The sequence below is a fragment of the Felis catus genome, chromosome B2 (assembly GCF_018350175.1).
Source record: "Felis catus isolate Fca126 chromosome B2, F.catus_Fca126_mat1.0, whole genome shotgun sequence".
Taxonomy (NCBI): domain Eukaryota; kingdom Metazoa; phylum Chordata; class Mammalia; order Carnivora; family Felidae; genus Felis; species Felis catus.
Window position 1 is genome coordinate 75,421,958 of NC_058372.1, and position 17,671 is coordinate 75,439,628.

Below are 17,671 nucleotides of genomic sequence, written 5' to 3' on the forward strand. Positions count from 1 at the left end.
TTAATAACCAAAATAGTTTATAACTTAATATTCTTTCACATAAAAAATAGCTACCTTTAAATAATGCTTTTTCTACCATCTTAAGGACATAAGAAATGTTGAACATTAAGACTTTACTTGCATTCCTTATATTTAATTTCCACATTTCATATTTGCTACTCATAATTTCACCAAGATCTGTTTTACCCGTCTTTTACATAGTATTTCACCCTTTATTCAGAACTGCAGTTACTGGCATATGGTAATTGAGCACTTGGGATGTGGCTAGTCCAAACTGAGTTGTGCTGAAATGTAAAATATACCAGATTTTGGAGACGAAGTATGGGGAAAAATGTAAAAACTCAATTTTTATACTGGTATTTAGATTGATTATATAAAATACCCAAATTAATTTCATTTCTTTTTATCTTTTTAAATGTTGCTATAAGAACACTGAAAATTACATGTGGCTCATATTATACTTCTATAGGACAGCACAGGGCCCAAACACTTGAAAATAAGGTGGCTACAGCTTTAACACACCAGTATTCCATATATTATCTGCTTATGGAAAAGGGCATTGTAAAAAATAACAATCCAACTACTTATGTGCATGTTCTTACTTTTTTCTAATGAACATATATTACTTTTTAAATAGAGAAAGTAAAGATGTTATATTCTGTTTATAATCTTAGACTTACAAAAAAGGACTAGCATTTAAGACATGGAGCGTAAAAGATTAAAACAATAAATCAAATTCCCCTCTTAAAATGTGAAATACGTTTTGCACCTTTTATATCAGGTGCGAAAATGACGCACCCGGAGGTAGAAGTGGAAATCTGGGAGAACACAAGTGAGTTTGTCTGCCTGTACAAAGTTATAATTCTTGTCAAATACTGTGGAAGCTCTGCCACTCAGGTGGCTGTGGATGTGACTGTTCAAACCACTGTGCTCACATTCTTCTCCATGTTTCCATGAGAAAGAGGAGCTGTTTTTCTGGTACCAAGGATTAATACACACTTAGTCAAAAATGGCGGAGTATGAGCAGTTTTTTTCTTTTCATATCTAGAATTTAAGTTAGACCTTTTACAACTCATCTCCCTAGTTCTAATCCTCTGACATAAAGGGACTTGTCCAGAAGTTACTTAAAATGTGACTGGTTAATGATTTTCAGTAAAATACAGCATAATGGTTGTTTTTTTTTTTCTCTCTTTCTTTCTCTCTCTTTTTTTTTTAAACTGGTTTAGGGCAGTTTATTTTGAAATGTTGCTCTTGTACTATTTGCTTTCTGGCAACATACTGAAACACTGGTTTTCAAAACCCTGTTTCTGACAGTGGCACGATCCCATTCATCATCCATCATCAGGCCTTTCCCATGAGGTCACAGAAAATCCCAGTTGCTAGTAATACTCCGATGCATTCACTTCCTCTGCAAAAGCAACCGGCACAACCACCCCCTGCCGGTGCAGTTCTCGAAGAACATCTAATATTGAGTCTAATTCTGTGCGGAACTTGTCCAACTCACGATTCTTCAACTGTGCAAGTCTTTTCCATTTCTCAATTTCTTTGCTTTGCTCAGTTTCTACTACTTGGTGTGTTTGCTGTATTATCTGCAAACAAAATAAACAAAAATAAAAATCTATTATTACCGTTACAGTTCATCGTGGGGGTGAAGATTTAACATTCCAAGAAAGCTCAAGTGCGACAATGCTGACTGTAGTAGAGGGGAGGGAGAAGGAGAGGGAGCCTGTGTCCATCAACAAGCTTGTGGAAGAAGAGGGTAAGAACCAGGAATTCTCATTCTGATAGGGAGGAGTTAGGGAGCTTGAGTTTTGTTTTTTTGTTTTTTAACTCAAAGCTTTAAAAAAAATGTGGCATTCAAAGCATCAGAAATTTCTAATACCTTGGTATGAATCCAAACACCCCCCCACCAATGTAGTTCCTCAAGATTAGCACTTGAGACACAATCAAAACAGTTCTAATATACAACACACGTCATTAGTATACATTACAGCAGTAAAAATGATAAAAGTACATGCATGTAGCATCTATCATGTGCCAGGCTTGGTTTTACATAGAACATTTTACATATGTTAACTCATTTAACCCTGCAAAACATAGTAGGAGGTGAATTTTATATATTTACCTCCATTTACCAGGTAGGGAAATAGAGGCACAGATAAGCAAAAAATAATTTGCTCAAGATTCACACACAACCGACTGGAGGCAGAGTCAGGGTTTATACCCAAGCAGTTTGGCCTCAGTGTCCCTGCTCTTGCCATTTGCAACAATGTGGATGGAACTAGAGTGTATTATGCTAAGCAAAATAAGTCAGTCATGGAAACACAAATATCATATGATTTCACTCATATGGAATTTAAGAAACAACAAGGGGCGCCTGAGTGGCTCAGTCAGTTAAGTGTCTGACTTCGACTCAGGTCATGGTCTCGCAGTTTGTGAGTTCGAGCCCCACGTTGGGCTCTGTGCTGTCAGCTAGGAGCCTGGAACCTGTTTCACATTCTGTGTCTCCCTTCCTCTCTCCCCTTCCCCTGCTCATGCTCTCTCTCTGTCTCAATAGTAAATAAATGTTAAAAAAAAAAATTAAAAAAAAGAAAAAGAAGCAACAGATGAACATGGGGGAAAGCAAGGAAAAATAAGATAAAAATAGAGATACACAGAATAAACTGAGGGTTGCTGGAGGGGAGGAAGGTGGGGGAATGGGCTAAATGGGTGATGGGCATTAATGAGGGCACTTGTTGAGATGAGTGGTGGGTGTTATATGGAAGTGATGAATCACTGGGTTCTACTCCTGAAACCAATACTACACTGTGTTAACTGACTTGAATTAAAAAAAAAAAAAAAAAAAGTGTGGTAGAATACAACTGTGAAGTCACCTGGCCCTCGGTTTCTCTTTGTTGGGAGATTTTTGATTGCCGATTCTGGATTCTGTCGTCTTATTAGTAACTGGTCTGTTCAGATTTTCTGTTTCTTAATGATTCAGACTTGGTAGGTTGTATGTTTCTAGCAATTTACTGACTTCTTCTAAGTTGTACTGTTTGTTGGCATATAGTTGTATATGGTAATCTCCTATGATCCTCTGCATTTCTATGGTATCAGTTGTAATGTTTCCTCTTCTATTTATAATTTTAAGTCCTCTCTTATTTCTTGGTTGGCCTAGCTGAAGGTTTGTCAATTTTATCTCTTCAAAGAACCAACTCCTAGAGTTTTGTTAATATTTTCTATTGTCTTCCTATACTCCATTTCATTTATTTTTGCTCTAATCTTTATTTCTAACCTTCTGCTAACTTTGGGATTATTTTGTTCTTTTTCTAGTTCTTTGAGCTGGTAAGTTAAGTTGTTTGAGATCTTTTTCTTGATGTATGCATTTATCACTATTACCTTCTCTTAGAACTGCTTTTGCTGCTACCCATATGTTTCGGTATGTTGTGTTTCCATTTTCATTTGCCTCAAGATACTTTTTATTGTACTTTTAATTTCTTCTTTGATCCACTGTTAATTAGGAGGTGGTGTTGAATTTTTATGTGTTTATGAATTTTCCAGTTTTCTTCCTCCTGTTGACTTCTAGTTTCCTATCATTGTGTTCAGAAAGCATGCTTGCTATGATTTCGATCTTAAAATTGCTAAGGCTTTTGTGGCCTACCATATTATCTATACTAGAAGATTTTCCTTGTGTGCTTGAGAAGAATGTTTATTTTGCTGCTGTTGGAAGGAATGTACTGTGTATGTCTGTTAGGTCCATTTTGTCTATAGCACTGTTTAAATCCCACTGTTTAAATCCTTACTGATTGTTTGGCTAGATCTATCCATTGATAAGATCCATTCTATCATTGTATTGCTGTTTATTTCTCTATACATAGGTGCTGTGATGTTGGATGCATATTTACAATTGATATATTTAATTGATGGATTGACCCTTTTATCATTATGAAATTACCTTTGTCTCTTTTGTAGATTTTTAGCATAAAATCTATTTTGTCTGACATAATTATAGCTACTCCTGATTTCTACTGGTTACCATTTGATTGAAATACATTTTTCTATCCCTTCCCTCAGCCTATGATGTTTGTCTTAAAGCTAAAGTCTCATGTAGGGGCATATTGTTGGATCTGTATTTCATCCACTTGGCAATTATGTGGTTTGAATGGAGCATTTAATCAATTTACATTTAAAGGAATTACTGATAAAGATTTACAATTGCCATTTTATTTTTTGACTGTATTGTAGATCCTATGTTCCTTGCTTATCTCTTGCAGTTGTCTTTTGTGATGTGACAACTTTTTGTAGTAGTATTCTTTGACTCCTTTATCATAATCTTTTCTGTAATTGGTACAGGTTTTTCTTTTGTGGTTACCATGAAGCTTACATAAAATATGATATAACAACCTAATTTAAGTAGATAACTTTACACTTTTACTCCACTTTTGAGATTTGCTCTTTAATAGCTTTAAAATATACAGTTTATTATATTAACTATAGTCACCACACTGTATATTACATCCGTATAACTTATTTTAGCTGGAAGTTTGTACCTTTTTCTCCTGGCACCCATTTTTCCTACCTCCCATGCCCTACCCCTGGAAACCACCTATCTATTCTCTATATCTATAAGCATGGCATTTAAATTTTTTAAAATTAACTTAAAAAATTTTTTTGATGGTTTGTTATTAGTGTATAGGAATGCAACAGATTTCTGTATATTATTTTGTATTCTGCAACTTTACTGAATTTTTTAGTTCTAATAGTTTTTGGTAAAGTCTTTAGGGTTTCTCATATATTATGTCATGTCATCTGCAAAGAGTGGTAGTTGTACTTCTTCCTTTCTAATTTGGTGGCATTTTATTTCTTTTTTTTTAATTTCTTTTTAATATTTATTTTTGACAGAGAGAGAGACAGAGCATGAGCAGGGGAGGGGCAGAGAGAGAGGGGAAGACAGAATCCGAAGCAGGCTCTAGGCTCTGAGCTGTCAGCACAGAGTCCGACGTGGGGCTCGAACTCAGACCGCGAGATCATGACCTGAGCCGAAGTCAGACGGACATTCACCCAACTGAACCACCCGGGTGCCCCAGAGGCATTTTATTTCTTGACTAATTGCTCTTGTTAAGATTTCCAATACTATTTTGAATAAATGTGGTGTGAGTGGGCATCCTTATCTTGTTCATGATCTTAAAGGACAAGCTTTCAGCTTTTCACCATGGATTATGAGGATAGCTATGGGTTTTTAATATATGGATTTCATTATGTCGAAGTACCTTCCCTCTATACCATTTGTTGAGTTTCTATCAGGAAAAGATATTGAACTTTGTCAAATGCTTTTTCTACATCTACTGAGATCATCTTAAGCTTTTTACTCTTCATTTTGTTAATGAGGTGTATCACACTGATTTGTGGATGAGGAACAATTTCTGCATTTCTGGAATAAATCCAACTTAATGGTGTATGACCCTCTTAGGATGTATTGCTGATATTGACTTGATAATATTTTGTTGATGATTTTTACATCTATGTTCATGAGGGATATTGGCCAGTGTTGCCTTGTGGCATCCTTGCAAGGTTTTGGCACTGGAGTGATGCTGGCTCTGCAAAATAAGTTTGGAAGAGTTCCCTCCTTTTTGTTTGCAAATGTTTCAAAAGAATTGGTACCAATTATTTAAATGTTTTTAGAATTCACCAGGGAAGCCCTCTGGTCCTGGATGTTGTTTGTTGAGAGGTTTTTGATTATCAATTCAATCTCCTTAATAATAATCAGTCTTTTCAAGTTTTCTATTTCTTCATGATGTCTTCTTGTTAAGTTTTGTTCCTAGTAATTTATCCATTTCTTTTGGTTGTCTAATTTGTTGCTGTATAATTATTCATGCCAGTCTCTTATGATCCTTTGTATTTCTGTGGTATCAGTTGTAATGTCTCCTCTTTCATTTTGAGATCATTTATTTTAGTTTTCTCTCTCTTTTCTTGGTTAGTCTACCTAAAGGTCTGTTAATTTTATCTTTAAAAGAACCAACTCTTATTTTTAGTCTTTATTTCATTTATTTCTGCTCTGATCTTTGTTACTTCCTTCTGTCAACTTTGGGCTTCATTTATTCTTCTCTCTCTAGTTCTGTGAGGTTTAAAGTTGTCTATATGAAATCTTTTTTGGTTCTTCATATATGCATTTATTGCTATGAACTTGTATCAGTTATTTTTCCTGCCTCCCCTAAGTTTTGGTATATTGTGTTTCCATTCTGAAAATATTTCCCTGACGATTAGTGATATTGAACATCTTTTCATGTGTTTGTTGGTCATCTGTATGTCTTTATAAGAATATTCAGGTCCACTGCCCATTTTTATTTATTTTATTTTTTAAATTAATTTTTTAATTTACATCCAAGTTAGTTAGCATATAGTGCAACAATGATTTCAGGAGTAGATTCCTTAATCCCCTTACTCATTTAGATCATCCCCCCCCTTCGACAACCCTACAGCAACGCTGTTTGTTCTCTACATTTAAGAGTCTCTTATGTTTTGTCCCTCTCCCTGATTTTTATTATTTTTGCTTCCTTTTGTACTTATACTCATCTGTTTTGTATCTTAAAGTCCTCATATGAGTGAAGTCATATGATATTTGTCTTTCTCTATTGACTAATTTCGCTTAGCTTAATACCCTCCAGTTCCATCCATGTAGTTGGTAAATGTTAAGAATTCATTCTTTTTGATTGCTGAGTAATACTCCATTGTGTATATACATATACCACATCTTCTTTATCCATTCATCTGTTGATGGACATTTGGGCTCTTTCCATACTTTGGCTATTGTCAACAGTGCTGCTATAAACATTGGGGTGCCTATGCCCCTCTGAAACAGCACACCTGAAAGACTATACTTTCAGGGATCATTTCTATAGTTTGTGAAACAGCACACCTGTATCCCTTGGACAAATACCTAGTAGTGCAATTGCTGGGTCGTAGGGTAGTTCTATTTTTAATTTTTTCAGGAACCTCCATACTGTTTTCCAGAATGGCTGCATCAGTTTGCATTCCTACCAGCAGTGCAAAAGAGATCCTCTTTCTCCACATCCTCACCAACATCTGTTGTTGCCTGAGTTGTTAATGTTAGCCATTCTGACAGGTGTGAGGTGGTATCTCATTGTGGTTTTGATTTTTATTTCCCTGATGATGAGTGATATTGAGCATTTTTTCATATGTCGGTTGGCCATCTGGAAGTCTTCTCTGGAGAAGTGTCAATTCATGTCTTTTGCCCATTTCTTCACTGGATTGTTTTTTGGGCGTTGAGTTTGATAAGTTCTCTATAGATTTTGGACACTACCTCTTTATCTGATAGGTCATTTGCAAATATCTTCTCCTATTCTGTCAGTTGCCTTTTACTTTTGCTGATTGTTTCCTTTACTGTGCAGAAGCTTTTTATCTTGATGAGGTCCCAAAGGTTCATATTTGCTTTTGTTTCCCTTGCCTCTGGAGACATGTCAAATAAGTTGATGCGGCTGAGGTCAAAGAAGCTGCTCCCTGTTTTCTCCTCTAGGATTTTGATGGCTTCCTGTCTTATATTGAGGTCTTTCATCCATTTTGAGTTTATTTTTGTGTATGGTATAAGAAAGTGGTCCAGGTTCATTTTTCTGCATGTCACTGTCCAGTTTTCCCAGCACCATTTGCTGAAGAGACTGTCTTTATTCCATTGGATATTCTTTCCTGCTTTGCCAAAGATTAGTTGGCCATATATTTGTGGATCCATTTCTGGGTTCTCTGTTCCATTGATCTGAGTGTCTGTTTTTGTGCCAGTAGCATACTGTCTTGATAATTACAGCTTTGTAATACATATTGAAGTCCAGGAATGTGATGCCTCCAGCTTTGGTTTTCTTTTTCAAGATTGCTTTGGTTCCATACAAATTTTAGGACTGTTCTAGCTCTGTGAAGAATGCTGTTGTTATTCAGATTGGGATTGCACTGAATATGTAGATTGCTTTGGGTGGTATTGACATTTTAACAATATTTGTTCTTCCAATCAATGAGCATGGAATATTTTTCCCATTTTTTTGTGTGTGTGTCTTCTTCAATTTCTTTCATAAGCTTTCTGTAGTTTTCAGTGTGTAGATTTTTCATCTCTTTAGTTAGATTTATTCCTAGGTATTTTATGGTTTTTGGTACAACTGCAAATGGGATTGATTCCTTGATTTCTTTCTGTTGTTTCATTATTGGTGTATGGGAATGTGACTGATTTCTGTGCATTGATTTTATATCCTGCGACTTTGCTGAATTCATGGATCAGTTCTAGCAGTTTTTTGGTGAAATCTTTCGGGTTTTCCATATAAAGTATCATGTCATCTGCAAAGAGTGAAAGTTTGACTTCCTCCCAGCCAATTTTGATGCCTTTTATTTCTTTGTGTTGTCTGACTGCTGGGGCTAAGACTTCCAATACTATGTTGAATAACAGTGGTGAGAGTGGACATCCCTGTCATGTTCCTGACCTTAGGGAGAAAGCTCTCGGTTTTTCCCCATTCAGGATGATATTAGTGGTGGGTCTTTCATATATGGCTTTTATGATGCTAAGGTATGATCCTTTTTATTTTTAATCTTTATTTATTTTTGAGAGAAAGAGAGAGCATGAGCAGGTGAGGGGCAGAGAGAGAGGGAGACACAGAATTTGAACCAGGCTCCAGGCTCTAACCTGACAGCACAGAGCCCAACACGGAGCTTGAACCCACAGACAGTGAGATCATGACCTGAGCCAAAGTTGGAGGCCCAACTGACTGAGCCACACAGGTGCCCCAAGATATGATCCTTCTATCCCTTCTTTCTTGAGGGTTTTCATCAAGAAAGGATGTTGTATTTTGTCAAATGCTTTCTCTGCATCTATTGAGAGGATCATGTGGTTCTTGTCCTTTCTTTTATTGACGTGATGTGTCACATTGATTGTTTTACGGATATCGAACCAGCCCTGCATCCCAGGTATAAATGTCACTTGATCATATGGAATAATTCTTTTAATGTATTGTTGGATCCAGTTGGCTAGTATCTTGTTGAGGATTTTTGCATCTATGTTCATCAGGGAAACTGGTCTGTAATTCTCCTTTTTAGTGGGGTCTTTGTCTGGTTTTGGAATCAAGGTAATGCTGGCTTCACAGAATGAGTTTGGATGTTTTCCTTCCATTTCTATTTTTTGGAACAGCTTCAAAAGAATAGGTGTCAACTCTTCTTTAAATGTTTGGTAGAATTCCTTTGGAAAGCCATCCGTCCTTGGACTCTGGGAGATTTTTGATAACTAATTCTATTTCTTTGCTTGTTCTGGGCCTGTTCAAATTTTCTACTTCTTCCTGTTTCAGTTTTGGTAGTTTCTATGTTTCTAGGAATTTGTCCATTTCTTCCAGATTGCCCATTTTATTGGCATATAATTGCTCAGATTATTCTATTGTTTGTATTTCTGCTGTGTTAGTTGTGATCTATTCTCTTTCATTCTTGATTTTATGTATTTGGATCCTTTCCTTTTTCTTTTTGATCAAACTGGCTAGGAATTTATCAATCTTGATAATTCTTTCAAAGAACCTGCTTCTGGTTTCATTAATCTGTTCTGTGTTTTTGGATTCGATAGCATTGATTTCTGCCCTAATCTTTATTATTTCCTGTCTTCTGCTGGTTTTGGGTTTTATTTGCTGTTCTTTTTCCAGCTTTTTACGATGTAAGGTTAGGTTGTGTACCTGAGACCTTTCTTCCTTAGGAAGGTCTGGATTGCTATATAATTCCCTTTTATGACGGCCTTTGCTGCATCCCAGAGGTTTTGGGCTGTGGTGTTATCATTTTTATTGGCTTCCAGGTACTTTTCAATTTCCTCTTTAATTTTTGGTTAGCCCATTCATTCTTTAGTAGGATGGTCTTTAGTCTCCAGGTACTTGTTATCTTTCCAAATTTTTTCTCGTGGCTGATTTCAAGTTTCATAGCGTGTGGTCAGAAAATATGCATGGTATGATCTCGATCTTTTTATACTTGTTGAGGGCTGATTTGTGTCCCAGGATGTGATCTATTGTGGAGAATGTTCCATGTGCACTCAGGAAGAATGTGTCCTCTGCTTTAGGATGAAATGTTCTGAATATATCTGTTAAGTCCATCTGGTCCAGTGTGTCATTCAAAGCCATTGTTTCCTTGTTGATTTCTTGATTAGATGATATGTCCATTGCAGTAAGTGGGGTGTTGAAGTGCCCTACTATGATGGTACTATTATCTATGAGTTTCTTTATGTCTGTGAATAACTGATTTATATATTTGGGTACTTCCATGCTGGGGGCTTAAATGTTTACAACTGTTAGATGTTTTTGGTAGATAGACTCAATTATGATATAATGTCCTTCTTCGCCTCTTGTTACAGTCTTTATTTTAAAATATAGATTGTCTGATGTAAGTATGGCTATCCTGGCTTTCTTTTGGTGACCATTAGCATGATAGGTGGTTCTCCATCCCCTTACTTTCAATCTGAAGGTGTCTTTAGGTCTAAAATGGGTCTCTTGTAAACAGCATATAGATGGATATTTTTTTTTATACATTCTATTACCCCATGTCTTTTGATTAGGAGCATTTAGACCATTAACATTTAGAGTGAGTACAGAAAGATATGAATTTATTGCTATTATGTTGCCTGTAGAGTTGGAGTTTTTGGTGGTGATGTCTGGTCCTTTCCAACCTTTGTTGCTTTTGGTCTTTTTGTTTTGTTTTTTTATCTTTTCTCCGCTCAGAGTCCTCCTTAAAATTTCTTGCAGGGCTGGTTTAGTGGTCACAAATTCCTTTAATTTTTGTTTGGGAAAGTTTTTATCTCTCCTATTTTGAATGACAGCCTTGCTGGATAAAGAATTCTTGGCTGCATATTTTTCTGATTCAGCACATTGAATATCTCTTGCCATCCTTTCTGGCAAGCCAAGTTTCTATGGATAGGTATGCTGCAAATCTGATCTGTCTTCCTTTGTAGGTTAAAGACTTACTTTCCCTTGCTGTTTTCATGATTCCTTCCTTGCCTGAGTATTTTGTGAATTTGACCATGATACGCCTTGTTAATGGTCATTTTTTGTTGAAGCTAATGGGAGTTCTTTGTGCTTCCTGGATTTTGATGTCTGTGTCTTTCCCCAGGTTAGGAAAGTTTTCTACTATGATTTGCTCACATAAACTTTCTACCCCTTTTCCTCTCTCTTCATCTTCTGGGACCCCTATGATTGATGTTATCCCATTTTAATGAATCATTGAGTTCTCTAATGCTTATATTGTGCTATTTTGCCTTAGTCTCTTTTTTTCTGCTTCATTATTCTCCATAAGTTTTGTCCTCTATATTGCTGCTCTACCTCATCCATCCTTGCTGCCATGCCATCCATTCGAGATTGCAGCTCAGTTATAGCAGTTCTGATTTCATCCTCACTAGGTTTTACTTCTTTTGTCTCCACAGAAAAGGATTCTATTTTCAACCCCAGCTAGTATTCTTATTATCATGATTCTAAGTTCTGGTTCAGAATCTTACTTGTATCTGTGTTAAGTCCCTGGCTGTCATTTCTTCCTGTTCTTTCTTTTGGGGTTAATTCCTTCATTTTGTCATTTTGAAGGAACAAAAGGAATTAACGAAATTAAAAAAATAAAAAATTAAAAACAACACAAAAGAAATCAAATAAAGGATGCTAGATACTAGGTGTGTTTTGGTCTGGTTGTTGAAAAAAGCTTGATAGATTAGAGAAAAAAAGGAAAGATAAGAAAAAAAATAAAAGAAAACATTTGAAAATTTGAAAAAGAATACAAAATAGAATGAAATGATGAAAGTAAAATAGAATTTAAAAAATTTTCAAAAAAATAAAAAATTTACAAAAAAGTAAAAAAAATTGAAGAAAAATCTTTTTAAGAAAAGTGGAAAATAAAATTTTTTTCTCATTCTTGAATACAGAAAAAGAAAAAAAAATTGAATAGATGGAACAGTGAACAAAATGAAATAGGATTGAAATTACATCTGGTTTGCCCCAGAAGTCAAACTATGAAGCACTTTATAGTCTATAAGCTGGCAGAGAGACTTGTGGTGTTCCTCAAGAGCATGGTTGGCCCGGTTGGGCAGGGCTTAATGTAACAGCTCCATTCTCCACTAGATGGCACTGCTTGGCTTACTGGGGTTGATTGTTGTGATGCATGTAGGTGTGTATGCCCTTGTGTGGGAGGGGTGAAAATGGCATCCCCCAGCTACCTACTCTCTAGTATCCTAACTCTGTGTTCTCCCCATGCAGCAATCAAGCACCCCTCCTTTGTCTCTGACTTCTGTCCATTTCCCTCTTCTACACTGTCTTTGGCCAAGCCGTGAGGCTGCCAGGTGGCACCTCCCTCCTGAGTTTTATCTCAGATGTGGCTTTTTCCCAACCCCTCACTTCTGAGGGACTGTGGCTGGACCCATTCAGCCTCTCTGTGGGAGGGTCTCCCTGAGCAATGACTGGGTGCCGGTCTGCCCCTAGAAAACGTTCATGAGATCGTGCTGCTGCCTAGAGACTGTGGCTGGGTGCCAGCCTGCTGCCAAAAAAGTTCACACAATCGTGTAGCAGCAGTGTTTCAGGGATTATGGAAAATCACAACACACATCTGGTACTAGGCTTCACCTTTAATGTCCTTGTTCCAACACCAGCGAATGTGGTTGTTTTCCAGGGTCCCCTGGAACCTTTGTCTGTGTGGAGGCTGCACAGTCTCTACCAAATATCCTCCCAGTAGGGGAACCGCCACTTCCTGTGTGGACCTTGAACCCCTTGGACCTTGCTCACTGTTCCTCAGGATTTGCTCTTCCCACCAGAGCACTGCATGGTATCGAGCTGTGGAGTTTCAGACTCTCTTGTGCTCCCCCTGTTTATAGAGTCTTAATGGAATTTAAACTGTCTCCTTTCTCCTTTCTCCCTTTTTTGTTCAGTCCCTTGTGGCTGTTTCCACTCTTCCACTTTCTTTCCAGCTGCTTTCAGCAGAGGGGGGGCAGGGGAGTGTGGGGTTGCTTTTCCCATTCCCCTTACCCACTTCCTCTCCCCACAAGCAAAAACAGCCCCCTGCCCTGCGCAGCTTCTCTCTCCCCCAGTTCACCTCTCCATGCCATGTACCTGCCAAGTTCTGTGGTTCAGGTTATGCAGATTGTTGTGTTAATCCTCAAATCAGTTTTCTAGGTGTGCAGGATGGTTTAGTGTTGATCTGGCTCCATTTCAGGAACAAGAGACACACAAAAAAAACTTCCATGCTGTTCTGCCATCTTGGCCCTTCCCCTCCACTGCCCATTTTTAAATTAGATTTTTTTTTTTTTTTGGTGTTGAGTTAGGAGTTCTTCATTTGTTGTGGATATTAACCCCTTACTGGATATATCATTTGCAAATACCTCCTAACAGTTTGACTTCTTCACATACCTCCTTCAGTATGTTTTCATTTTGTTGGTTTCCTTGCTGTGCAAAAGCTTTTAATTTTTTAAAAATTACTTTTTAAATGTCTATTTTTGACTAGTGGGGGAGGGGCAAAGAGAGAGGGAGACAGAGGATCCAAAGTGGGCTCTGTGCTGACAGCAGAGAGACTGATGCGGGGCTCGAACTCAGGAGCCATGAGATTGTGACCTGAATGGAAGTCGGATGCTTAGCCAACTGAGCCACTCAGGCACCCCATGTGCAATTTGATGTAGTCCAATTGTTTATTTTTGCTTTTGTTCTCTAAGGAGGCCTATTCAAAAACAAAAAACAAAAAAAAAAAAACCCAAAACATTGCCAAGACTAATGTCCAAGAGTTTACTGTTTTTTAAAGTAGATCTATGGTTTCAGGTCTTACATTTAGGTCTTTAATCCATTTTGAGGTGTTGTTTGTTTGTTTCCTTTTGTTTTGTATATAGTGTAAGATAGTGGTCATCTTTTTTTTGCATGCAGCTGTCCAGTTTTACCAGCACCATTATCATTATTAAAGAGATGATCTTATCTTCATTGTATATTCTTGCCTCCTTTGCCATAGATTAATTGACCATATAAGCATGGGTTTATTTCTGAGTTTTCTATTCCGTTCTATTGATCTGTGTGTCTGTTTTCATGTCAGGACTATACTGTTTTCATTACTATAGTTTTGTAATACATTTGAAAAACTGGGAGTGTGATACCTCCAGCTTTGTTCTTTCTCAAGACTGCTTTGCGTATTTGGGGTCTTTTGTGATTCCATATCAACTTTAGGAATACATGTTCTAGTTTCATGAAAAATGCTACTACTGGTGTTTGATAGGGACTGCACCAAATCCGCAGATTGCTTTAGGTATTATGAACATTTCAATAATACACCTCCAATCCATGTGTATCTTTCCATTTATTGTGTTATCTTCAAGTTCTTTCATCTATGTATTACAGTTTTAAGAGTACAGGTCTTTCAACTCTTAGGTTAAATTCATTTTTATGTGTGTTCTTTTTGATGTAGTTATAAAGTGATGGTCTTCTTAATTTCTTCTTGCTAGTTGTTAATGTACAGACATCTGTTGCATTTCTGTACACTAATTTTGCATCCTGCAACTTTACTGAATTCATTTATTCTAATAGATTTTTGGTGGAATCTTTAGGGTTTTCTATATACATTATCAATGTTATCTGTAAATAGTGACAGTTGTACTTCATCCTTTTCAATTTGCATGCTTTTTATTTCTTATCTGGTTGTTGTGGCTATAACTTCTGGTACTAGCTTGGAGTATAACAAAGAGTGGACATCCTTGTTCCTGATGTTAGTGAAAAAGCTAACTTTTCAGTTTTTCACTGTGGAGTATCATGTCAGCTGTGGGTTTGTCATATATGGCCTTTCTGAGGTTTCATCTATACTCAGCGTATTGAGAATTTTTTATCACGAATGTATGCTGAACTTCGGCAAATGCTTTTTTGCATCTATTGAAATCAAATGCTTTTTAATTTTCATTTTGCTAATATGGTATGTCATGTTGAAGAACTCAACCGTCCTTGTATCCTATAAATCCCACCATACTGTGGTGAATTATCCTTTTAATGTATTTTTGAATTTAGATTGCTAATACTTTGTTAAGGATTTTTTGCATCTATGTTCATCAGGGAATTTTCTTCTTTCTGTAATTTTCTTCTATTTTTTGTAGTGTCTTTGTTGTTGGTAGGGTAATATTGGGCTTGTAGAATGAATTTGAAAACATTCCTTCCTCTTCATTTTTTTTTTGGGTGGGGGGGCAGGGATAGTTTGAGAAGGATTGGTATTAATTCTTCTTTACAGGTGAATTCTTCCAAACATTTAAAGCCATCTGGTCCCAGACTTTTCTTTGTTGGGAATTTTTGGATTATCAATTCAATTTTTTTTTTATTTCATTTTCAGAGAGAACACAATTTGGGGAGAGAGAGAGACACAATCTTAAGCAGGTTCCATGCTCAGCAGGGAGCCCCACATGGGGCTTGCTCCCACGATCCTGGGATCATGACCTGAGCAGAAACCAAGAGTCAGACCTAAAACCAATTGAGCCATCCAGGTGTCCCACCAATTCAATTTTGTTACTAGTAATTAATTTATTCAGATTTTCTATTTCTTCCTGATTCAGTCTTGGGAGATTTTGTATTTATAAAAATCCATTTCTTCTAGGTTGTCCAATTTGTTGGCATATAACCTTTCATAGTAGTCTTCTACAATCTTTTGTATTTCTGTGGTGCTGATTTTAACTCTCCCTTTTTCATTTCTTTATTGTTATTTATTGAAGTCTTTTCATTTCCTTGAGGAGTCTGGCTAAAGGCTTATCAGTTTTATCTTTTAAAGAACCAGCTCTTAGTTCACTAATCTTCCTTATTTTTTTTGTCTCTATTTCATTTACTTTTGTCATGAACTTTATTATTTCCTTCTTTCCTTCTACCTTTGAGCTTTGTTCTTTTTAGTTCCTTTATGTGTAATGTTAGATTGAGATTTTTGTTTCTTGAGGTAGGCCTGTGTAGCTATAAAAAAAAAAAAAAAAAACACATTTCCCTCATAGAAATGGTTTTGCTATGTCCAAAAGATTTTGGAATATTGTTTCCATTTTCATTTGTCTCAAGGTATTTTTAAATTTCTGCTATGATTTCTTTATTGACCTATTGGTTATTTAGTGGCATCTTGATTAGCCTCCATGTATTTGTATTCTGTTTCTTTTATTTTTGTAATTGATTTGTACTTTCATACCATTGTGGTTGGAGAAGATGCTTGATTTCAATCTTCTTAATAGTCTAAAACTTATTCTGTGGTCTAATGTGATCTATCCTAAATATCAGTCCGTGCACACTTGAAAAGAATGTATATGCTGCTGCTATTCACAGCCCATTACATCCAATATCTGTTAAGTACGTCTGGTCTAACGTGTTATTCAAAGCTACTGTTTTGTTTTTTTTTAATTGATTTTCTGTCCAGATGATCTATCCATTAATGTAAGTGGGGGTGTTTAAGTCCCCTACTAATATGGTATTACTATTTTCCCTTTGATGGATGTTAATATTTGATTTGTATGTTTAGGTGCTTCTATGTTAGTTACATAAATATTTACAATTGTTATATCCTCTTATTGGATTGATCCCTTAATCATTACATAATGTCCTTCTTTGTCTCACGACTGATATGTGTTGCTACCTTTTTAAAAAATTTCCATTTGCATGGAATATCTTTTTCTATCTCTACATTCAATCTATAATGTATCTTTAGGTCTGAAGTGAGGCAGCATTCAGAGGTCTTTTTTTTTTTTAATCCATTCAGTCACCTTACATAAAAATGAGAAATGAATTACACTAATCTTTTTGTCCTCTATTTTACATTTCGTAGTTCCTATAATGATGAAGATCTAACACTTTGATATGATTAAATAGAGCTAGGGTTTCTTTGGAACTTAGGTCAACCATAAACCATTGCATATCTTTTTGTTTTTTTTCAAAGAATATATATATTTATACTGTTTTAGACTGAATTTTTTCTGTGTCCCCCTACTCCCTTTTCATATGTTGAAGCCCTAACCCACAGTATGGCTATTTTTGGAGTAAGGAACTAATTAAGGTTAAATGAAATCATAAGGGTGGGGTCCTGTTCAGAGTAGCTTAGTGTCCTTATCAGAAAAGATACCAGATAGCTCTCTTTCTCTCTCTAGTCTCCTTCCTTCACCCCAAAGCACACACTGAGGAAAGGCCCTCTGCAAGCCAGGAAGAGCATATTCAACCAGAATGAATCAGCTGGAAATTTAATCTTAGACTTCTGGCCTCCAGAACTGTGAGAAAATTAATTTGTTTTTTAAGTAACCCAGTTTATGGTATTTTGTTGTAACAGCTCAAGCCGACCAACAGACTCTTCAAGCAAAGGTAAATACTGGCAGAAAGGCTAATGCCTAAAAACATCATGCCCTTCCTTCCTTTTGCCATTTTTAATTTCTATTTATCTGCCATTAAGTGTACTAATTGTGATATCACTAGTGCTAGACATATAATATTTTAAATAATTACCTTTTAATATAGCTATTTCTTACAAACATTTCTTACAAACATGAAATGGCTGGAATATGGGATATGGCTTCCAAAGACCAATTCCCAGGGTAAAATGCCTAACATTTTAAGAACATGATATAAGTTGGCAAACCAATCTTCAGGTATTTGAAATTTAAAGTCTTATGTGCTCTTAAACACTGTATTTATTCTTAATAAGATCAATGTACAATGAAACACTTCAGGAAATGCTG

The 17,671-nt window shown here is 36.3% G+C and overlaps 1 protein-coding gene across 4 annotated transcripts in view; it reads right to left on the reverse strand.

Moving 5' to 3' along the window:
* CEP162 (centrosomal protein 162) overlaps window positions 1–17,671 on the reverse strand; it is a 115,345-nt gene continuing 97,674 nt past the window's right edge. For all 4 annotated transcript variants that reach the window (XM_019830922.2, XM_019830920.2, XM_011282478.3 and 1 more), the window contains one exon: window positions 1–1,589. In XM_019830922.2, coding sequence (XP_019686481.2) covers window positions 1,380–1,589 — 210 coding nt within the window. In that variant the 3' untranslated portion in view covers window positions 1–1,379. The remainder of the gene's footprint in view (window positions 1,590–17,671) is intronic.